This window comes from Lynx rufus, unplaced genomic scaffold, assembly GCF_022079265.1.
Source record: "Lynx rufus isolate CCGP_SWC_20201006 ecotype Redwood Valley unplaced genomic scaffold, mLynRuf1.p SCAF_2, whole genome shotgun sequence".
NCBI lineage: Eukaryota > Metazoa > Chordata > Mammalia > Carnivora > Felidae > Lynx > Lynx rufus.
The window spans coordinates 35,288,939-35,313,715 of NW_025814834.1; the positions used below are offsets into that span (position 1 = coordinate 35,288,939).

General features: G+C 35.3%; 2 protein-coding genes across 4 annotated transcripts in view; one reads left to right on the forward strand and one right to left on the reverse strand.

Moving 5' to 3' along the window:
* The window catches only part of SGO2 (shugoshin 2), a 48,165-nt gene that overhangs the window by 15,169 nt on the left and 8,219 nt on the right, over positions 1 to 24,777 (reverse strand). For all 3 annotated transcript variants that reach the window (XM_047083929.1, XM_047083932.1, XM_047083931.1), the window contains exons 3-6: positions 23,271 to 23,446; positions 22,395 to 22,472; positions 14,525 to 14,610; positions 729 to 856 (exon numbers count right to left, since the gene is read on the reverse strand). In XM_047083929.1, coding sequence (XP_046939885.1) covers positions 729 to 856; positions 14,525 to 14,610; positions 22,395 to 22,472; positions 23,271 to 23,446 — 468 coding nt within the window. The remainder of the gene's footprint in view (positions 1 to 728; positions 857 to 14,524; positions 14,611 to 22,394; positions 22,473 to 23,270; positions 23,447 to 24,777) is intronic.
* Positions 1 to 24,777, forward strand: part of KCTD18 (potassium channel tetramerization domain containing 18) — an 86,727-nt gene that overhangs the window by 8,493 nt on the left and 53,457 nt on the right. Inside the window, exon 2 of the mRNA XM_047083933.1 lies at positions 18,817 to 18,904. The gene's annotated coding sequence lies outside the window, so the exon portion shown is untranslated. The remainder of the gene's footprint in view (positions 1 to 18,816; positions 18,905 to 24,777) is intronic.

Sequence of the window (24,777 nt, forward strand, 5' to 3'; positions counted from 1 at the left end):
TATATGTATATATATATATATATATACACACACACACACACACATCAATTTTTATAAAGGAAAAACAATTCTAAGTTCTAAATGAAATATACCTATGGTTCTATAATCCAATCTGTAACTCTATGACAAATACATAAGCCAGACTCCACTGAAGGATTATTATTTTAGAAATAACCACATAAATAAAACATAAGTGTCATCATTTTCTCTGGCTCAACCATTTTCCAGGCCCAAGTTTTTGTTTTGACTATGATCTTGAAAAAGTCACTAAATCTATCTAGACCTCCAGTTTTATTGTCTATGAAAAGGAGAGATGAAACTAAATAAATATATGGTATCTTTCAATTCATAAGCTAATAAGATACCAAGAAAAGCTCTTCAGGATGATTCATTTCTAAATATTGCTTGCAGAATAACAGTATTAGGCCACTGTGGATCTGACATTTGTCAGCATGTTTCCTTAAAAATTAAATTTTTCACCAGCAGTTTTAAATGGTAGAAGTTAGCATATCTATAACATAAGAGGGTCCAACTTATTAACTGCATATACACCTTGGGCCTCAAGAAAAAAAATCCGATGAATGTAACTTTTTAATACTGATATTCAAAATTAATACTGATATTCATCTTTGGGAAGCATAGCAATAGAAGAAATATGTCTGAATCATCTAAACCACACATATGATGATTATTTTCTTTAAGAAATAACAATTCCAAGTTATACTGACTTGATAAAGATTGTCTTGTTGATACTGAAAACGGAATATCAGGTGATGTCTTTGCTATAATATTGTCATCATATTGTATTTTCTCTTTATCATCATCATCATCATCATCATTTGAAGTTAATGGAACCCTAAAGGCAAGTGGAAATGAATGAAGAATTTTGTATTTTATAAACATTATTTAGAAAATTACATGGATAGTTCTTTTTTATATTCTATTTATTTAAGATCCAACCATAAACCCACTCTGGTATCTCTCTGTGTTCAATGAAGACAACTATAGGTAGGAAAGAAATAGTTTCTAATAGTATAGAACAGGAATGCTTCTTACTCCCAGAGCCCCAGCGGCCTCAAAAAGAAATAATGGATATAATCACTGGTTGGCCATTTAGGGTAATACTAATTAAATGAATAAAGTTCAGACATACTTACAAATACTCAATCATATGTAATATTTGTTTTCTTACAATTAATTTTATGGAATACCCAAAACTCTTTCTCTAGTTTCAAAGAAGTACAATTATATGTAAAGTTATGTGTGAACTAAAGTTAGCTATGTTTCCAAAAGGCATCCATGTAAACTAGAGCCATATTCCTAGAGTAGTTAGTTAAATGTAGTTGGGGGTGGAGGGAAGACAGTAACCTACAGAAATAATTTGATAAACTGACCTTGAGTTCAAAGAATGAGGATTAATATCCTCCAACAATAAAGACTTTGCCTTGAATGCCAAACAAATCACAGATATTTAAAAATTATTGACAATAATAAGAATAAATATTGACAAATATTTGTTAAAAATTTAAAAGCAACAAATAAAATAGCCATTGGGAAGTAATTTCTATGCCACTTGAAAAAACAAGTCAACAAAAATAAACAGAGAGGAGAGAGGTTCTGCTTCTGGTAATGGCTGAATAGCTATTTTTAAGTCAACTCTATCAAACATAATGACTATAAATTCTGGATAAAATATTTTTAAAAAATGGGGTGCCTGGGTGGCTCAGCCAGTTAAGTGTGTGACTCTTCATCTTGGCTCAGGTCATGATCTCACAGTTGGTGAGTTTAAGCTGTGATTTGGGCTTGTCAGCTCAGATCCTGCTTGGGATTCTCTGTCTTCCACTCTTTGCCCCTCCCTCTCTTTCTCTCTCTCAAAAATAAACATTTTAAAAATATGTACATTTTTTTTTAATTTTTTTTTCAACGTTTATTTATTTTTGGGACAGAGAGAGACAGAGCATGAACGGGCGAGGGGCAGAGAGAGAGGGAGACACAGAATCGGAAACAGGCTCCAGGCTCTGAGCCATCAGCCCAGAGCCCGACGCGGGGCTCGAACTCACAGACCGCGAGATCGTGACCTGGCTGAAGTCAGACGCTTAACCGACTGCGCCACCCAGGCGCCCCTAAAAATATGTACATTTTTAAAAACAACCTGAAGTAACTGGAAAGTAAACAAAAAGCACTTAAAAAAAGATGAGCTTACAACCTCAGCCAGTGCCACATTTTTAAAAAGTTAGAAGTCTACATTCTTATTGATTCAAGGTCAAAATTAGGGATAATTATGACAGCTGCAAAATGTGTGTGATGGGGGAAATAACAGATGAGATAGAGAGGGGAAGGCCAAATTTTGTGTGTAAACTGCCCCCCCCCCCAATCTCTGGCTGACCCATAAATCACAAATATGTGAAGAAGATTCCAACCAACCCCGCTAAGGATAAACGAACTGAAATGAGATTTCATATGTTGCCCCTCACAGGAAAATAATAAATTTGAGTTCAGACAAGGTAACTGCCTAAAATAAAAACATCAAACTTGTTGGAGGAAAACACCTGAATCCAGACTTTCTACAACACAGGATTTACAATATCCAGGATACAATCCAATATTATTCAAAATATAAAGCAACAGGAAAAAGTATTCAAATTCAAGAGAAAAAGATAACCGACAGAATGATCCTGATATAAAATGATCATGAAAATATGCTCATTATGCAAATATTCTCAGTATCATTAATCATTAGGGAAATCCAAATCAAAACCACAATGAAATACCACTTCATACCCACTACAATGGCTGTAATCAAAGGACTGGTAATAACAAGTGTTGGTGAGGATGTAAAGAAATTGGGTTCCTAATACTTTGCTGATAGAAATGTAAAACAATGCAGCAGCTTTGGCAAACAGTTTGGTGGTTCCTCCAAAAGTTAAACATACAGTTATTATAGGACTCAGCAATTCTACTTGTAGGCATAAGCTGAAAACTATGTCCACACAAAAACTTTTGTATGAATAGTCATAGTACCATTGCTCATAATAGCCAAAAAGTAACAACAGCACAAATGTTCATTAACTGACGAATGGGTAAACAAAATATGGTAGATGCAAACGACTGAAAATTATTCTGTCATAAAAATGAATGAAGTACTAATACATGCTACAACATGGATGAAACTTGAAAATAGTATGCTAAGTGAAGGAGGCCAGACACAAAAGGCCACATATTGTGTGATTCCATTGATATGAAATGTCCAAAACAGGCAAATCCATAGAGACAGACAAAAAACAGATTAGTGGTTGCCAGGGGCTGGAGAAGAGGAGAATGGGAAGTGACTGTTGATGGATACAGGCTTTCTTTCTGATGTATTGAAAATATTCTGGAATTACACAGTGGTGAGGATTGCAAATTTTGTGAATATATTAAAATCCCCTGTGGGGCGCCTGGGGGCTCAGTTGGTTAAGCATCCAACTCTTGATTTTGGCTCAGGTTACGATCTCCCAGTCATGAGATCAAGCCCCACGTTAGACTTTGTGTGGAGTGTGGAGCTGGCTTAAGATTCTGTCTCTCCCCTGTGCTTGCTCTCTAAATCAATCAATCAACCAATCAATCAATCAATCAGTCAAATCCACTGTACTATACACTTTAAAAGGGTGTATTTCCACTTATGGAAAACTTTGTTATGTGAACTATATCTCAATTTCAAAAAATAAGTAGAAGAAAGGAAATAATAAAGAGCAGATACTTGGGGCACCAGGGTGGCTCAGTCAGTTAAGCATCCAACTTCAGCTCAGGTCGTGATCTTGTGGTCTGTGAGTTGGAGCCCTGCATTGGGGCTCTGTGCTGACAGCTCAGAGACTGGAGCCTGCTTTGGATTCTGTATCTCCCTCTCTCTCTCTGCCCCTCCCCCACTCAGATTCTGTCTCTCCAAAAATAAATATACATTTAAATAAATAAATAAATAAATAAATAAATAAATAAATAAATAAATAATTAAGGGGCAGACACCAGTGAAGTATGAAATGGAAGAAAAACTAAAAAGAAATATTTAAAAAATCAGAAGCTGGGTCCTTAAGGGATCAATAAAACTGACAACACTATGGCTAGCTTGATAAATTAAAAAAAAAAAAAGAGAGATACAAATTACCAATAATGGGCATGAGAGAAAGAACCTCACTACAGACCTCACAGACAATTAAAAGTTTAATAAGGGCGGGGTACCTGGGTGGCTCAGTTGGTTAAGCACCTGACTTCGGCTCAGGTCACAATGTCCTGGTTTGTGAATTCGAGCCCCGTGTCAGGCTCTGTGCTAACAGTTCAGAGCGTGGAGCCTGCTTCAGATTCTGTGTCTCCCTCTCTCTCTGCCCCTCCCCCACTCACGCTCTGTCTCTCAAAATGAATAAACGTTAAAAACGTTTTAAAAAAAGTATAATAAGGGCATTTTATAAACAACTTTATAACAAAAAACTTGACTGCCTAGATAAAATGGATGATTTTCTGGAAAGACAAACATTTTCTAAATTGACTTAAAAGAACTAGAAAATCTGAAAAGCTCCATATTTATTTAAGAAATCAAATTAATAAATTAAAAACTCGGGGCGCCTGGGTGGCTCAGTCGGTTAAGCGTCCGACTTCAGCTCAGGTCACGATCTCGTGGTCCATGAGTTCGAGCCCCGCGACGGGCTCTGGCCTGATGGCTCAGAGCCTGGAGCCTGCTTCCGATTCTGTGTCTCCCTCTCTCTCTGCCCCTCCCCCGTTCATGCTCTGTCTCTCTCTGTCTCAAAAATAAATAAAACGTTAAAAAAAAAAATTAAACAAAAAATAAATTAATTAAAAACTCACATCCAAATTACCTATCTTATTAATTCTTTCAAACACTTACTGGAGAGATACCAGTTTTACAAACTCAAAAAATGAAGAGGGAATATTTCTTCATTTTACAAAGCCAGCACAACTCTTATCAAAACCCATCAAAATTACAGTAAGAAGTTTATAGACCAATATCCCTTATAAATACAGATAAAAAAATTAAAGAAAATGTTAGCAAATCATATCCATCAATATATAGGAAGAATAATACACCATGACCAAGTGGAATTTGTGACATAAAAATTTGGTTTAATGAAAATAAACTGAAGTCACCACATTAACAGAAAGGAAAAATATATCTCAATTTTTAAAAAGTAAAATAAAGGAAATAATAAAGAGCAGACACCAATGAAATATGAAATGGAAGAAAAACTGAGAAAAAACATTGATGAAACCAGATATAAAGGAGAAAAGTCATGATTCTCTCCAGATAGAAAAAAATTTTTTTGACAAAATACAAATTCATTATAAAAACAATGAGCAAACCAGAATAAAAAGGAATGTCTTTCCCTCCAGACGGCTAATAGACACATGAAAAAATGCTCAACATCATTCATCATCAGGGAAATACAAATCAAAACCACAATGAGATACCATCTCATACCTGTCGGAATGGCTAAGATTAACAACTTGGGCAACAACACTGCTGGTGGGAATGCAAACTGGTGCAGCCACTCTGGAAAACAGCATGGAGGTTCCTCAAAAAATTAAAAATAGACCCTATGACGCACCAATTGCACTACTAGGTATTTATCCAAAGGATACAGGAGTGTTGATTCAGAGGGGCACGTGCATCCCAATGTTTATAGCAGCACTATTGACAACAACCAAAGTATGGAAAGAGCCCAAATGTCCATTTACTGATCAATGGATAAAAAAGATGTGATATTTATATACAATGGAATATTACTTGGGGTTCAAAAAAATGAAATCTTGCCATTTGCAACAACATAGATGGAACTAGAATGTATTATGCTAAGCAAAGTAAGCCAGTCAGAGAGACAAATATCATATGATTTCACTTATATGTGGAATTTTAAATACAAAACAGATGAACATAAGGGAAGGGAAGAAAAATAGTATAAAAAGAGAGGGAGACAAACCATAAGAGACTCTTAAATACAGAGAACAAACTGAGGGTTACTGGCGGGTGTTGGGTTAGGAGACGAGCTAAATGGGTGAGGGGCTTTAAGGAAGACACTTGTTGGGATGAGCAGTGGGTGTTATATGTAAGTGATGAATCACTAAATTCTATTTCTGAAATCATTATTACACTATATATTAACCAACTTGGATTTAAATTAAAAATAAATTTAAAAAACAGCCCTGTTAATTCAGAAATAAAAAAAAAGGAATGTCTTTCTTCAACTTGCAAAAAAGGTGCTACCTTTTCAAAAGAAAAGCCAGAAGCCACAGACAATAAAATAACATCTTTAAATCACTAAAAATGATTCCCAACCTAATATTTTTAAATTGCAAACATACTCTTCAAAAATGAAGATGAAATAAAAAGTTTCCAGAAAAACAAAAGCTGAATGAATGCATTGCCAGGAACTGCATTAAAAGAAAGAATAAAGAATTTCTTTCAGCAGAAGGAATATTATCTTAAAAGGAAATATCAAAATGAAAGAAGCTTATTTGTAAATTTTATCTCAGTAAAGCTGGAGGAAAAAGTTGTGAGTGGGCAATTAAAAAAATGCAGGAAGCAATATGAAAAAATTGAACAGTTAAATATGTAGATCATTTAAATGAATCTTGACTACACAAAAAAATGAAAGTAGCAATTTGTGGGATTAAAATATATAGAAAATGAAAATACATAAGATTTACATAAAGGTAGGACACAGAAATGTGGAGCTTAAGCATTCTAAGGTGCTAACATTATTGAGAAAGTGGTAAAGTAATAATTTGTATTAGAGAGTTAAAACAATATAAGGATGAATGCTGCTATCACTAGAGTAATCATAAAGGAACAGTAGATGATAACAAATTAATAGTTAACAAATGTAAATAACAAAAAATATTTTATTTCAAAAGAAATCAAGAAAGGAGAGAAAAGGGAACATAAAACAGGTTGCTCAAGTAGAAAATAACTAGGGCTGCCTGGGTGGCTCAGTGGGTTAAGTGTCCAACTCTTGATTTTAGCTCAGATCGTAATCTCATGGTTTGTAGGATCCAGCCCCACATCTGGCTTTGCACTGACAGCACAGAGCCTGCTTGGGATTCTCTCTCTGCTCCTGCCCCACTCACACTCTCTTGGTCTCTCTCAAAAGAAATAAGCAAACTTAAAAAAAATAAAATAGGGGTGCCTGGGTGGCTCAGTCGGTTAAGCATCTGACTTTGGCTCAGGTCATGATCTCACTACTCGTGAGTTCAAGCCCCACGTCGGGCTCTGTGCTGACAGCTCAGAGAACTGGAGCCTGCTTCAGGTACTGTGTCTCCCCCTCTCTCTGCTCCTCCCATGCTCATTCTCTGTCTCTCAAAAATAAATGTTTAAAAAATTAAAAAATAAAATAACTAGATGACAGATATAAATCCAATTATATCAGCAATTATATTAAATGTAAACATATTAAACATTCTAATTAAAAGAGATGTTAAACTGAATTTTTTTAAAAAAATGAAATTATATGCATTTTTTTTTTAAGTTTATTCATTTTTGAGAGAGAGAGACAGAGTATGAGCAGGGGAGGGGTAGAGAGAGAGGGAGACACAGAATCCGAAGTAGGCTCCAGGCTCTGAGCTGTCAACACAGAGCCTGATGCGGGGCTCAAACTCACAAACTGTGAGATCATGACCTGAGCTGAAGTCGGACGCTCAACCGACTGCACCACCCAGGCGCCCTGTAATTATATGCATTTTAAATATAACAGAATTTGAAAGTAAAGTTATAGAAAAAGATATACAGTAAAACTTTGGTTTGAGAGCATAATTTGTTCCAGAAACATGCTTGTGTAATCCAAAGCACTTGAATATCAAAGCAAATTTCAAGAGCCATTGGTTCAGTTGTGATTATGTGACATTTGGTGTCACATACTACTCATACTGCAAGACATCGCTCATTTATAAGTTAAAATTTATTGGAAATGCTTGTTCATCTTGCGGAACACTCACAGAACAAGTTACTTGCAATCCAAAGTTCTACTGTACAGAGAAATGTTCTATCGGCTAAGTACACTTAAAAAAAAAAATGTTTATTTATTTTTGAGTGAGAGAGAGAGACAGAGTGTGAGTGGAGAAGGGGCACAAAGAGAGGAAGAATCTGAATCAGGCTCCAGACTCTGAGCTGTCAGCACAGAGCCCAATGTGGGGCTTAAACCCTTGAACCAAGAGATCATGACCTGAGCCGAAGTTGGATGCTTAACCAAGTCACCCAGGTGTCTCTGAGACAAGTATATTTTTTTTTTTTTATTTTTTTTCAACGTTTATTTATTTTTGGGACAGAGAGAGACAGAGCATGAACGGGGGAGGGGAAGAGAGAGAGGGAGACACAGAATCGGAAACAGGCTCCAGGCTCTGAGCCATCAGCCCAGAGCCTGACGCGGGGCTCGAACTCCCGGACCGCGAGATCGTGACCTGGCTGAAGTCGGACGCTTAGCCGACTGCGCCACCCAGGCGCCCCAGAGACAAGTAGATTTTAAAGCAAGAGTCATTTCTGGAAATAATTCATATTGACAAAACAAGTCATCAGGAAAACAAATCAATTCTAAACTTACATGCATCTACTAACAGCTTTAAAGTACATAAAGCAAAAATTGACTAAGCTAAAAGGAGAAACAGATGAATTCATAATCATAGATGTAGACTTTAATGCACTTCTCTCAGTAGCTGATAGAATAGGTAACAGAAGCAAGAAAGATATGGAATTTCTGAACAATATAATCAGTAAACTTGATAAAACTGACATATATAAAATACTGCATCCAACAACCACAAAATACATTCTTTTTATGTGCACCCAAAATATTTACCAAATTAGACCAAGTTGTGTCTTAATGCAAGTCTTAATAAATTTCAAAAGACTAAAATCATTTATCTATGTTCTGTAACTACAATGGAAACTGGCTAGAAATCAACAATAAAAAGTAATTTGAAAAAACATCCAGCTGATTGGAAATTTGGTATGCTTGTTAATGACCCATGGATAAAAGTATATATCAGAACAGAAAAAAAAAATATTTTGAATTGAGTGATAATAAGGATATGGCATATCAAAAACTGTGCAGTGCAGCTAAAGCTATACTTCCAGAAAAACAACCTTAAATGCATATTTTTAAAAAGAAAGTCTGAAAATTAATAATCTAAACTAGCTCAAGAAATAAATAAGAATAGTAATAATCACAGTGTTAATTTGAAAAGAAGCAAAACAGAAAGGCAAGACATGATAAGGAGCAGACTAAATTCAACAGGAAACAAATATACTAAAAAGAAACATCAACGTAGCCCAAAAGACAATTCATTTTGTAAAGATGAATAAAACTGATAAATCCCTAAAGCAAAATAAATCAAGAAAAAAATTGAGAAAAGTCAATATTAAAGAAAAGGAGAACATCAGTACATATCCTACAAACATTAAACATGTAACTAGGGCTGTTATCAACAACTATATGCCAATAATTTGATATTTTAGATTAAAGGGACAAACTGGAAAACACAAACCTGACACAAGAAAAAACAGAAAACCTGAATATTCCTTTATCTATGAAAGGCCCAGATAACTTCTCATAAACATTTAAAGAAAAAAAATTTACACAAATACTTTTAGAAAATAAAAAATAAATGTACTTATCAGCTCATTTACTGTGACCAGCATAGTATGAATACTAGGACCTCAAGTTATTACAAAAAAGAAATATTATAAATTATCTTTATTATTAACGTATGAGGAAAAATCCTTTAAAAAGTTTCCAAGTAAAATTTACTGACATATCAAAAGGATATATCATCAGGAGCAGTTCATTCCACAATTGTAATCATGATTTAACATTCAAATATCAATGCTTAAAATTCATTACATTAATAGAAAAAATATTAAAAATCATTACATTAATAGAAAAAAAAAGAAAAAAATAACATATTCTTGACAGTGACATAAAAAGCATTTGATAAAATTAAAAAGCCATTCATGAAAACCAGGAGCACAAAGGAACTATTTATTCTGTTAAGGAGAACCTACAAAAACCCAAAAGCAAACATATTAAATAATGGGAACACAGTAAGAATCTCCATTATTATTACTTTTATTCATTAATGAACAAAAAGTAGTCACTACGATAAGGTAAGAAAAAAATTAAAGGTGTACAAACTAAAGCAGAGAAGGGGAAACTGTCCCTATTACAATATATATAATATATAATAAAGTTATATTCATAGAAAATGGAAAAAACCCTACAGATAAACTATTAAAATTAATAGCAAGGTCACTGGAAACAAGGTTGATATTCAAAAATTAATTGTACTTCTATATACTAGCATCAAGAAGAATATTAAAGTTAAAAACAAGAACATTCAGGGGTGCCTGGGTGGCTCAGTTGGTTGACCACCCAACTTTGGTTCAGATCATGATCTCACAGTTTGTGAGTGTGAGTCCTGCATCAGGCTCACTGCTATCAGGGCAGAGACCGCTTCGGATCCTCTGTCCCCCCCACCTCTGCCCTTCCCCTGCTTACACTGTCTTTCCCAAAAACAAATAAACATTTATAAATAAATAAATAAAACCAATAACATTCAGAATAGCACTAAAGATCAGATAAGTAGGAAAAAATCTAAGACATGCAATAACTACTCAAAAAAGTATAAAACTATGAGAGAATATACATAATATCTAAATAAACAATGATATACCATGTTCATTGATAGAACATTCAATTTTATAAAATGTCAATTTTCCCCAAACTGAACTATATTCTATATAATCCCAATCAAAATTCCAAAACTGAAAGAGAGAGCATGTGTGTGTATAAACTGATAAGCTGATTCTAAAATTCACTTGGAAATGCAAAGGGGTCAAAAGAGCCAAGATAATGTTCAAGAACAAAAACCTAAATAAAGAAAATGGATATTCACACTATCAAACATCAAGACTTATTACAAAGCTAGTAATTAAGATGATGTGATATTGACAAAACTCATATAATATTGAGTTCAGAAACAGACCCATACACACCCAGTCATCTGATTTATGATACAGATAATACTGCAGTGAAGTGGGGAAAGGGTGGTCTTTTCATTAAATGATACAAGGTCAACAGGATTTACACATGAAAAAAATGACCCTTCCCTCACATCATACCCAAAATTCTAGGTAGACTGAAGATCTAAACATGAAAGGAAGGGCGCCTGGGTGGCTCAGTTGGTTAAGCATCTAACTTCATTAAGCTCAGGTCATGATCTCACAGTTCGTGAGTTCGAGTCCCGCATTGGGTGAGCTGAAGCCCTGCCTCGGGTGAGTGCGAGGTCTGCTTCTTTCTCTTTTTCTCTCTCTGCTCCTTGAAGGATTCTCTCTCTCTCCTTCTCTCTTTGCCCTTGCTCCCTTGTGTCCGCTCTCTCTCAAAAAATTTAAAAAGAAAAATTAAAGGGAAGTTAATAAAGCTTGCTATTTACTTATTTGTTTATTTTCTTCCCATTATAATTAAGCTTTTAAAAGAAAACATAAGGGAATGTCTCATGACCTTCCAACTGGTAACGATTTTCTTGAAAGGCCACAGAAAGTAGTAACCATGAGGGGCAAAACAGAGACATATAAAGCAGATTCTTATAAATAACTTCTGTTCATCTAAAGACACCATTAAGAGAATGACAAGGCAAGCCAGAGTAAAAGATATTTGTAATTTACACACAATGTATAGAAACTGCAAATCTTAAGAAAGAAAGAAAGAGGGGCGCCTGGGTGGCGCAGTCGGTTGAGCGTCCGACTTCAGCCAGGTCACGATCTCGCGGTCCGTGAGTTCGAGCCCCGCGTCAGGCTCTGGGCTGATGATGGCCCAGAGCCTGGAGCCTGCTTCCGATTCTGTGTCTCCCTCTCTCTCTGCCCCTCCCCCGTTCATGCTCTGTCTCTCTCTGTCCCAAAGATAAATAAACGTTGAAAAAAAAAAAAAAATTAAAAAAAAAAGAAAGAAAGAAAGAAAGAAAAAGACAATCTAATAGAAAATAAACATATAAACAGGTGCTTAAACTTCATTGTTTATCAAGGAAATGAATGATTAATTATTATGGCTCAGTATGGCTAAACTGAAAAAGATGATAACAAGTGTTGATGGAGATACAGAACAGGAATTCTTATACATTATTAGGAATGTAAATTGGTATAATCCCTTTAGAAAACTGTTTGGTAGGTTCTCCTAAAGCCAAATATATGTAAAACCCAGTAATTCTACTCCTAGCTATATACCCAACAGAAATCTGTATGTGCATCCGTCAAGAGGCTTATATATGACAGCGCTGTTTGTAACAAACAGGCCAAAACAAAAACAAAGTAAATGCTCATCATCATAAGGATGAATAAATGATGGGATAATCATCCAACATTACACAGCAGTGAGAATGCCTGATCTACAAGTACATACAACAATACAGATGAATCTCACAAACATAATGCTCAACAAAAATAAGCCAGAGATAAAAATACATGTTTTATGATTTCACTATAAGAAGTTTCAAATGAGCCAAAATTGTTCGATCTGTGATGTTAGAAGTCAGGATAATGTTCATACTTGGGTGGGTGGTGAGTAGTGACTAGAAAGGATCACAGAGCAGGCGTCTGAAGTACTGGCTATGTTCTGTTTCTTGGTCTGGATACTAATTATACAACAGTGTTTACTTATGAAAATTCACGACGACTCTAAGATTTTACAACTTTTCTAATATTTCCAATATCTATATTATACTCCAATTTCTACTAAAAAATGAAATTTTTTATAGCGCAAGAGGACACTTAATTGGAAAATGTGTGCATAATGACAGCCAAGATATTCTTTTTAAAATTTTTTTTTTTCAACGTTTATTTATTTTTGGGACAGAGAGAGACAGAGCATGAACGGGGGAGGGTCAGAGAGAGAGGGAGACACAGAATCGGAAACAGGCTCCAGGCTCCGAGCCATCAGCCCAGAGCCCGACGCGGGGCTCGAACTCACGGACCATGAGATCGTGACCTGGCTGAAGTCGGACGCTTAACCGACTGCGCCACCCAGGCGCCCCGACAGCCAAGATATTCTTAAAAAACAAAAAACTAAAGGAACTACAAGACAGTAAAATGTATCTATTTTAAAACTACAGCAATTAGGGGTGCCTGAGTGGCTCAGCTGGTTATGGGACCGACTCCTGATTTTAGTCCAGGTCATGATCTTGTGGTTCATGAGTTTGAGCCCCATGTTGGGCTCCTCTGCTATCAGTGTGAAGCCTACTTGGGATTCATATTCTCTCTCTCTCTCTCTCTCTGGATTCATATTCTCTCTCTCTCTCTCTCTCTCTTCCCTTCCATTGCTCCTCCCCACCCTCAAAAAATAAACGTAAAGAATAGAGTGACACAGTAGATACAGAATTTTTTACTATTTTTTACTATGTTACAGATAGCATTTCAATATGTAAGTGCATTTACTTGTGCATTTAAATAAAAGCATTAAACCTGTAAATGACATAACAAAGAATTCTGTCTCTAACAGACAAGAGAATTTTATTCAATGCCATCAATTCAGAAAAGTCATTCTATCTCTCTGGACTTCAGAAATTGTCTTTAAAATGACAGGTTTGAAATAAGCTGTTTACTATGATTTATAATCAAATTAATCAAGAAGTGGTAATTTTGGTTAGGAAATAGCAATGATGAAAGTTAATTTTAAAGCTTGGAGCAGTATTCAAGATAATAAAGATAGAAATAGTTACCAGATTTACCCAGCATAAAACATGAGGCCAGTGGGGACTTAAGGAAAAAGAAAGAAAAGAACTAACGAGTAGCAGATACTACAGATGCACATAATTACTGAATTTATGGGTAAGCTTCCTTGGAGCCCTGGAGATAAAACCTGTACCAAGAAACTACAGATCATCTCATTCCTACCTTACTAGGCAACTATAGGTTGATGAAACCCAAAATATTGTACAACATACACAAACACAATGTGCTACATAAAAATCTAAACACTCTGGGGGCGCCTGGGTGGCTCTGTTGGTTAAACGTCCAGCTTCAGCTCAGGTCATGATCTCCCGGTTTGTGAGTTCAAGCCCCGTGTCAGGCTCTGTGCTGACAGCTCAGAGCCTGGAGCCTGCTTCTGACCTTGTGTCTTCTCCTCTCTCTGCCCCTCCCATGCTCATGCTCTGTCTCTCAATGATAAATACGTTAATAAATGATAAACATTAAAAAAAATTAAAAAAAAAATCTAAACACTCTGAACCAGTATAATTCAAACCCATGTAACTAAAGGTTCACCTTTGGCTCTTTCTTCTCTACAGTCTATGGGAAAGCTGAATATTATTTCAAAGTTTAAAACTGAACTCTATTCGATTATGCTTTCAATTTCTTTCACTGGTACAATGTTAACAAGTATTTCATTATTTATTTTTAAATGTTTTTCTATGTTTCAAGGAAGAAGACCCAAATAAAAACTGTTCAAAGTTTTATCTAGGTAGAGGTGTGCAAGTATTTAACCAAGTTTGAAGCAATTACCTTGCAAATGGAAGTCGCATCAACTTGTACTGTTTACTAGTCCGTTTCTTCTTGCTACTTGGCAGTAGAAAGGGACTCTGGTGAAACTATTTTTGAAATAAAGAATAAAGAAAAGGAAAAGGAAAAAAAATTCTAATCTCATTAAATGTTTGTTATTGAAGCACCAAATTATACAAGTATACCAATAGCAATAGAACAATTCTTGCATTAGCCTTTGATAGCTGAATGAGAATAATGTGATAAGATTAAACATAGTTCATCCTTTATCATGCCATCCAAAGATAATCATTACTACGATTTTGGTATATAAATTCCCAAATAAATTGTCTTCTGTGCATATGAATAAATATACCTGTGTATACCTATATAATATCTTGACATAAATATGCAATATACTCATGCCACATATGCATTGTGTAATATATGATTGCACTTTATAATCCATATTTCTTAATGGTCTTTTACATTTAAAGTCTGGGTGATTTTAATATATCTTTTAAATTTTTGCTTATCTATAGTATTTTCTAAATTTTCTCAGACATTTTTTGAACAGGTTTTATTTATTTAATAAAGATCATAAAATTAAGCAACACACAACTATGTTTTATTATGGTGCTAACCTGTAATAGAAACAAGGGTATAACCAAATCAACAAACTAACTTTGATAATCACATGGAAATGCAAAGAACCCAGAATAGCTAAAACAACTTTGAAAAAGAAGCAGTTAGAGGGCTATAATTGACATAGTATAGTATTAGCATAAAGACAGACAAAAAGATCAGTGAAATATAAGAGTCCAGAAATAGACCCACACATATTTGGTCAATTAATTTTTGAAAAAGGTACAAAAGCCAAATGAGGAGCCTAGACTTCCATATTCACCAGGCTATCACAAGGCAACTGTCCTCCAAACTGTACTGTCAGAAAAGGCCAAGAAGAGAGGTGGGACATCCCAGGGGTAATGAGGATACCCCCTGTACCAGCAATGTCAGTGGAGAACACATGGGGACTCTGGACATCCATTCTTACTTGCTAATAACAAGGAGCCCTTTTCCTCTACTCTAGGGTGGGGATAGAAGAGGTCTAGTAGAAAGTCAACTTTTTCACCACTCTTCAATAATAACAACCTCCCCCTTTATGATTCCCCCAATCCTGCTGTCAGTGGAGGCCATGAAGTCATGAGGCACCCTACTCTGTCCCAGCCAGGGTGGTGTCAGCCTGAAGTCCTAGCTCCATCCATCAGTAAGGAGACACCCTCTTCACCAGGGTGACAACAGAAGCTGAGTGGGGAACCTAAACTTTGACCCCTCCAACTTGGCAGTAGGTGGCACATCCCTTTATCACTGGCATTATGATACTATCAAATGGTGCCTGTCAAAACAGAATGTTTAAATAAGATCTGGAATTTCTTAATACAATACCCAAATGGCCAAGATTTTTTTTTTTTTTTTTTGAGAGAGTATGAGCAGAGGAGGGGCAGAGAGGGAGAGAGAGAGAATCCTAAGCAGGTCCTACACCGTCAGCGTGGAGCCTGATGCAGAGCTGGAACCCATGATCCCGTGAGACCATGACCTGAGCCAAAACCAAGAGTCAGATGCTTACCCGACTGAGCCACCTAGGCATCTCCCAAGATATTTTAATATAAAATAACTCATTGCACCAAGAATTAGGAAAAGGCCTAAATTTGAAAATTATAAATTTGAAAATGAAAAGACAATCAACAGACAGCAACAACAAGATAATAATACAGCACCAACATTAAGATGCTGGAATTACCTAACAAGGATTTTAAAGCAACCATCATAAAAATGTTTCAATAAACAATGACAAACATGCTTAAAACAAATGAAAAAAATAGAAAATCTTGCAAAGAAACAGAAAATCTCAGCAAATAAAAAGAAGATATAAAAAAGAAACAAAAATACAATAACCAAAATAAAATAAGTTAAAAACTCAATAGACTCAAAAACAGAGGGGGAAAAACCTGCGAACTTGAACAGAAAGCAACAGAAAGCATCCAATGTGAGCAAGAGAGAAGCAACTGAAAATAATTAAGAGGTTCAGGGATTTATGGGACTATAACAAAAGATGTAACACTCATGTCACTGAAGTCCCAAAAGGAGATAAAGAGGACAGATGTGAAAAAGTTTGAGAGATAACGGCTGAAAATGTCCCAAACTTGGCAAAAGTAATCAACCTATATATTTAAGCCAAGTGAATCCTCAAAAGGCTACAACTTTAAGAAATCCATGCAAGGATACATCATAGTCATATTTCTCAAAGCTAAAGATAAAAATCTTCAGAGCACTGTGAAAAAATGGCACCTTCCTACAGAGTTATTAAAGAATGAAAAAAAAAATAAGCATCTGACTCAGGTAAAGAAGTAACGATAAAATAAACCACAGGAAAGGGGAAGAAAGGACTTACTATTCAAGATAAAAGCAAAAATTAGTAAGTTTGAAACAACAAAATAAAATTAAAAGTTGAAAATTAAACCCCAAAGATTACTATTTTAAAAAAGAAAAAAAAAATAAATGAAAAAAAACACAAGCACCTAAACTAGTAGGGGAAAAGAAAAAAAAGGAAAAGCCCAAATACACAAAATTAGTCAACTGGGAAAATATAACACAGACAAAATTAAAAAATAACAGACTACTTTGGTCAACTCTGTGCAAATCAATTTGAAAACATGTCTGAGATAATAATTCTAAGGAAATATAACTGAATAAAACCAACCACAAAAGAAAGAAATTTTCCTAAGCAAACTAATATCCACAGAAGAAATAAAGTTAACAAAGTGTGACCATTCCTACTAAGAAAGACCCAGGTCCAGATGGTTCCACAGAATTCTATGAAGCATTTAAAGAAAAAATAATTCTAATACTGTATCATCTTTCCAGATCAGAGGAAAAGGAAAACATCCAAATTCCAGTTCATATATATTTTTATCAATGCCTGAAGACTGTATAAAAAGAAAATCTCACTTGTGAATTAACAATAAAAAAATTCCTAAACAAAGCACTGGCAAAAAGAATTTAGCAGCACATTGTAAGAATAATAAATCATTTCTGAAATTTATTCTAGAATTACAAAATTAGGAAAGCTACTAAAATAAATTATCATAATACACCTAAAAAGAGAGACCATATGATTATCACCATAGATGCTAAAAAAAGTATTTTACATTGTTTATCATTTTTTTATTTAAAAAGCTAAGTGGGGGCACCAGGATGGCTCAGTCAATTAAGCAACCGACTCCTGATTTCAGCTCAGGTCATGATCTCAACAGTTCGTGAAATCCAGAGCTGCCTCAGGCTCCACACGGACAGCACAGAGCCTGCTTGGTATTCTCTCTCTCCCTCTGTCCCTCTCCCTCTCCCACTCTCTCTCTCTCTCTCTCTCTCTCTCTCTCTCCTCTGCTTGCATGCATGCACTCTCTCTCTCTCAAAATAAACACACTTAAAATAAAAAGCTAAATAACATATGAGACAAATATGTACATTACCCTTAAAAAAGGGATCATTGTTTTTTTAAAAAAAATATTTTACTTTTTAATTTTTTTTAATGTTTATTTATTTTGAGAGAGACAGCATGATTGGGGGAAGGGCAGAGAGAGAGGGAGAGAGAGGATCCATGTGCTGTCAGCACAGAGCCTGTCATGGGCTCAACCCTAAAAACCAAGAGATCATGACCTGAGCTGAAATTAAGAGTCAGCAGCTTAACTGACTGAGCCACCCAGAGCCACAAAAACAGGATCATTCTCAATGAGGAAACACTATCCAACATTTTATTAAAATTTATTGCTTTCTAGTATGTTCTAGACATTGTTGTTATATAGACAGAAATTCTATACTCAAGAATCTTATGTTCTGGTAAGGTGAGTAATAAAATTAATGAGTAAAATTATGTCATATAGTGTTAAGTTCTAAAGAGAAAAATTAAAGCAGAGAAGCAGAGTATAAAATGTAGGGGCAGGGATGGGGAAGGATTCAAATTTATATAAGGTTGCCAGGGAAGGCTTGACTGAAGTCACTCTTGAGTCAAGATTTGCAGGAAGTAGGGAGTAGGCCATATGAAAGAAGAACAAGACCAAGGGCCCAGAGGTGGCAGCTTGCCTGTGTTTGAAGAGTGGGAGGAGGCCTGCAGATTGAAGATGTTAAAGAGCGGAAGGAGGAGAGTAGTCAATGAGGTGAGAGAAAGAACACAAGTTTCAATATTCAGAAAATAATAGGCAAATAGATCACATGGGAAGCCACTGGAGAGTTTTCAGCAGAGACTTCTGTTTTAACAGTATTAATCTGGCTGCTACGTTGGGAAGAGAATATAGAGGCAAGGCAGAAGCAAGAAGCCCACGTTGGGATGCCACTCCAAGAACTTGGGTAAGAGAAAACGGGGGCTTGGATGGGTGGTGAAAGTGAGGGTTGTGAGAAGTGGTTAAGACTCTGGACTGAGCTTTAAGCAGCACTAAAACCATTTGCTAAGGGATCAGGTACGGGATGTGAGGAAAAAACAGGAAAACAGAATTGCAGTTACCTGAAATGAAGACCCCCAAAAGGAACTGGTTTGGTGGTAAGTGCAAAATTTAAGATACCTCTTAGACATCCAAATAGAAATGCGAAATAAGTAGTGGACTAGGTATTGTCTGGAGTTCAGAGGAGACGGGGAGGCTGCAGACGCAAATTTGGGAGTCATCAGCATTTAACAATAATCAAATCCGTGAGAATGGATGAATCATTTAGGGAACAAATGTAGATAGAAGAAGCCCAAGAACTGAGTTCTGGGGCACCCAAAATTTAGCAGTCAGGAAAATAAAGAGGAAACAGCAAACAGACTAAAAAAGAATAATCAGAAAGGTAGGAAGAAACATAGGAGAATATAGTGTTGTAAAAGTCACATGAAGGTCAACGTAAGGACCAAGAACTATCAAGAGGTTTTGGTAACATGGAGGTCAATTTCCAGAAAAGCACTTTTAGTGGAGTGGTGATGAAACTCCAATTGGTGTGGGTTCAAGAGAAACTGGAGACAGTGTGAACAATTCTCTCAGAGTTTTGCTATAAAGGAGAAAAATGAGAAAGTAGCTGGGGGTGGGGAGTTATTTGGAGTAAGAGGTTTCATTTTGTTTTGTTTTATTTTTTAAAGACGGGAGATAACATTTTTGCTTCTAATAGGAATAATCCAGAAGAGAGGGAAAAAATTAATAATGCAAGAGGAAAGGGCATTCTACACTAATGTGAAGCCAAGCAAAAGACAACCCAAGTATCCAACATAGTGTTGGATAGTGTTAACAGGAACCTAGTTAAATAGATTAGAGGTCCACTCTGGATCTATCCTAAATAGCACTGGAAAAGAATGAGGAAGCATTTCTTGTAATCATATGGCAAGATCTTCAAGATAGGTCACATTAAAAAAAAGTAAGGCATAGGACAATTAGGGATAGTATATTATCTTTTGTGTAAGAAAGAAAATTAAGAAAATATTTATATGTTTTGTTTTAATATAAAGAAACAAAGCAGTTACATGTAGGTAGTGTGGGGAGATGAAAGGAGGAAGAATAAAGTGGCTGAAAGCAGAACAGAAGCTTATATGAGATTTCATTCTATATACTTTATTATATTGTTCTGATATTAGAACATCTATAGTCCCCATCATTCTCTTCCCCAAATAAAAAGGAACTACAAAACTCAAAACTTGATATGCAAAAGTTAGTCTGTTAAATAGCAAGTCTAAGAAAGTAGATCCCAAAGTTATATGCTGTCCCTTCATCATCCAGCTCCTCCATTTACTGTTTTTACCTTCTTCTAAATCCAGATGCTGATCTCAGCCTTGAGTTCTCCAAAGAGAGCCACACAAAAAGCATCGGGAATAAAGTTGACTTTACTAAATATCTTTTAAAGAACTAGTGGAAGGAAGGAGCTTTGTATCACATAATTCACAAGTAGTTGAACAATGCTTTTAGGGCTATCTGTTCTCCAAAGTTCCTCCAGATCTTGCTAATTAATTAGCTTCTTTCCCTTACTCTCTAAGTCAATTCCTGTACTAACTTTAGACTCCCCACTGCTATATCTGATTCTGATCTTAGTAATTTATTCAAGGCAACTTGATTCAGCCCTGCAAGCTGATCAGCAAAACAGAGCCCCCTCCCTGACTTTGCCTACCCACCCACCCACCCAGTGAAAAGCAAGCATCTCTTCTCCTTAGAGGATACTAAATGTATAAGGTATACCTCTGCTCACTGGTTGTACTAGGTATCAAATTTATAATGCTAAGAGCTACATCTCCTGTGAACATTATTTCACTGGGACATGTACACAAATCTTTTCTGTATCCAAATGTGGATGAAGTTAGGAGATAAAAGTACACATTCTTTGGCTAGCTTTTATAAAGCTTCTGACAAAGGAGCTAACCACTGATCACAAAGGTTGAAAGAGTTCCTATTTTCTTACCAGAAAGACTATGTATTTAAAAGCCTTTTTATAAATGACTAAAAATAAGTTTTTAAAAGGAGAGATTTGCAGAAAATTAGAAAACACAGGAAGATGCACACACAATAATAAAAAAGTAATGACAGCTAACATTTATTGCATTCTTCCTATTGTGAGGACACATGCTAACCACATTTAACTCTCACACTAATTCTTCATAGATGTACTACCATTAGCCACACTAGGCACAAGAGGACACTAAGATTCAGAATTAAATGCCAAAGTCACAGGACCAGCAAGTTAACAGAGCTGGGAGCTAAATATAGGCAATTCCATTTAAAAGCTGCCCTATACGCCTGGGTGGCTCAGTCAGTTGGGCGTCCGACTTCAGCTCAGGTCACGATCTCGTGGTCCGTGAGTTCGAGCCCCGCGTCGGGCTCTGGGCTGATGGCTCAGAGCCTGGAGCCTGCTTCGATTCTGTGTCTCCCTCTCTCTCTGCCCCTCCCCCGTTCGTGCTCTGTCTCTCTCTGTCTCAAAAATAAACGTTAAAAAAAATTAAAAAAAAAAAAAATAAAAGGTGCCCTATAAAGCACTAAACTCCATTACTATCAAGAATTTACCTACAATTGGGACTTTACTAACCTTTCTTCAGTTTATTTATTATGTATATTTTGCCTTCTCATTAGATACTACTTTACAACAATTATGTTTCCTATTTAGATAATTGAGTTAACTTCACTAATGTTTGGCTTTCCTCCCTTCCTAATTTTACTACTGATTTTATTTTCGTGATAGATTACAAGAGGTATTTAACTATCAATATTAATGCTTTATCTGCTATATGTTTAATTTTCCCAGTCTGCCATTGGCTTTTTATTTTTATGATTTTTAGCCTTCTAAGAATGTTCTTTGAGAAAATCCACCAATAGTTTCCTTTATGCCTTCTTCTTGCTTTGTTGCTAGGTATAGAAAGGCCTCTCCTATTTAAAATGAATATATTTGTATTTCTTATTTTATATGATTTCTTTTTTTACATTTAAATCCATCTAGAATTTAGAGAATGGTATATAGTAGGATCTGCCTCTATTTTTTTTCCCCCAAAATAGTTGTTCAATTGTGCCCATCTTTTTTTTTTAATAATACAAATCCTTTTCTAATTTGAAATACTATTTTTTCTATCAATGTCTTTTTTAGCTGTTTTTTAGTCGTTCAGGGGCCATTATGTTCCACTGAGCTGTCTAATCCTATGTTACTTCTAATCAAAATCTAATTTTTATGTAAAAATTTCAATAAACCAATTATGCCATATGATAATGTGCTGTTAGCCAGTTAAAATTGGTGTTATCATTTCTTTGCACAAAGTTTAAGTTAGTTTAATGCTACTTAATCTTAATTATCCTTAGTAATGCTTAAAAAATTACACTACTTACATATAAACTCTACTTACCTCAGAAAGAGTGCTCATTTCAATTGCAGTTATCAAGTTATTGTTCATGAGTGCTTCTATTTCTATAAGTTTCTTATTCTGTGTTAAAATAAAGACACTTTTAATCAATTAAGACTTGGAGCTTATTATACCATACATGTATGGATGTCATCAGTTGAGAAGACTTAGAAAATAACTGAGATCACACTGAAATAAAAAGGTACTACATGCTATAGTTCACACACACACACACACACACACACACCTTGAATGCTTCTGAGTTCTCAATTATAAATTTTCCTACGAACATTTCTCTTTCTTCTCACAGTAATAATACATCCTACAGCAAGTTAACATAGTTTATCAGGGAATTGAACACTCATGAATAGTAGATCAATTTTTCCATTTTAAATTAATTTCTGCTCATTTTGGTGTTAGATCTATAAATTGCAGCCTAGCTAACCATTGGCTCTTACTGACCTGTCTGTGGACAGAGTTGGAAATTGGAAGGGAAAACAACGACTACAATCTTCATTCTATTTGGTGTGTAGCCAGTGAAATGCTGGGATTAAAGAGAATACAAACACTCTGGGAACTCCCCTCCTTTCATTGGAGGAATTATGCCCATCGTTGTAATGCACCAAGTTTTGCTAATGATAAACAACCAAATAATGATCAAGGTATTATACTGGTTTGCAGGGCTGTAAGTGACATTTAGAATGTAGAGTTAAAGACACCTATTTTATTACCCATTAAGTTTGTCCACTAACATGGCATATTCTTTCAAAAATTTTTTACAATAATTAGGTATTTGAAAAACACTTTCAGAGCTTCTTTAATAACACAGTTAAGATTTTAGTTATAATTTAGAATTCAAACACAATATAGTATTCATACCAAATTATTTAGTTTTAGGCGAAGAAATGCATTCTCAAAATTCAGTTTCTCCACTTCTTTTTGCAATAGCGTTTTTTCAGTTGTAATCCTTCGAGAATTTTCTTTTTCTCTACTAAGAGCTTGAGCTAATGCCCTGTTGTTGTGCTTTAAAGAAATTTTGAAAATGGAAGAATTATCTGTAAAAAAAATTTTTAAGTTAATATTGAACTTATATCTTAAGTTTTCATATCCTTATAAAACTGTTTTAGGCAACATATATTTCACTTATAAGTCTTAACTAAAGGCTGGAAAACAACAGAATGACAATATTAAAAAAAAATGTATACAGACCAGAAATAAAAGCCAGACAGAAGATGAAGAACAAAAGAACTGTAAGGAATGCAGAATGTTGTAAATAGAGTTAGGGTTAAAGGATGTCTAGGACAGATGCAGGATCCTAGATAATTAGACCAGTCATAAAAACTAAATCTTGATACTTGCTGCCCTACCTTCCTTCCTACTTTGACTAGGAGGTAGAATGGAGAAGCTGATTCCAAAGCTCTAACTGGAGATGTCCCATAGATATTAGGTAGCCATTAAAATCTCAAAGCCAGTTTCTGTGGCTCCAGAATGGAACACATCAGTTAATGCTTCCAAAGCCCATTTTTCAAAATTTTGAGTGAAAGGGACCATAATGAGTGTAAAGTTGGACAGACCATCTAAACCCTGTGGGATTTTTCTATTGCTACCCTAAATATCCAATTCTTATTTCTTGGCATTTACTGCAATCTAAACTCGATGCCTTCTCTTTACAAGCACTATGTAAATATAATTTAAATCAGAAATGCTTCTGTGTTGTTAGCAGAGAAATTGAATCGTGAATTCCTTGGTAAAGCTCACCTTAAATATAGTGTGTTCCCTTAGTACACATAAACCATACTTACATTTTCATAATTTAGATTTAAATGCTACTATTCAACAACATATCTCACTGAATGGAAGTTTAGTATCTATAAAATAAGTTTATAAAAGTAATAACATATTTTAAATATTCAAGCATTGTTTGGGCATCAAAAAAAGGGTCCAAAAAAGTACTTTATCTTTTGCATAAAGAAAGTAGCTTCACACAGCCACCTTTGACACAGAAAACAGACTAGAACGAAAACAGACTAGAACCAGTTTAAGACTTCCAGAGTTAAAGGATAATATTTTCCTGTCGCACTCCTCAAACTCCGGATGTTCCTTCATAATAGTGAGTGTGCAATGGTCCTGCCAAAGAGAATAGCAAACAGCCACTACACAAGGTGGTCTAATATACCACATGATTCTAGAGACCTGGGTAGGAGCAACATTAAGATTTAAAGATACTCAGGAGGTTCAGCTATTTCAGAGGGCACACACAATTACCCTTCAAACATGTTATATCTACAGGAAACCTTCTCTACTCCTGCTGAGATGGACAGGAAACACTGAGATAAGTTTCAGAAGTCATGGAAATTTATATTGGCAGTTTTTCCCACTTTTTTTT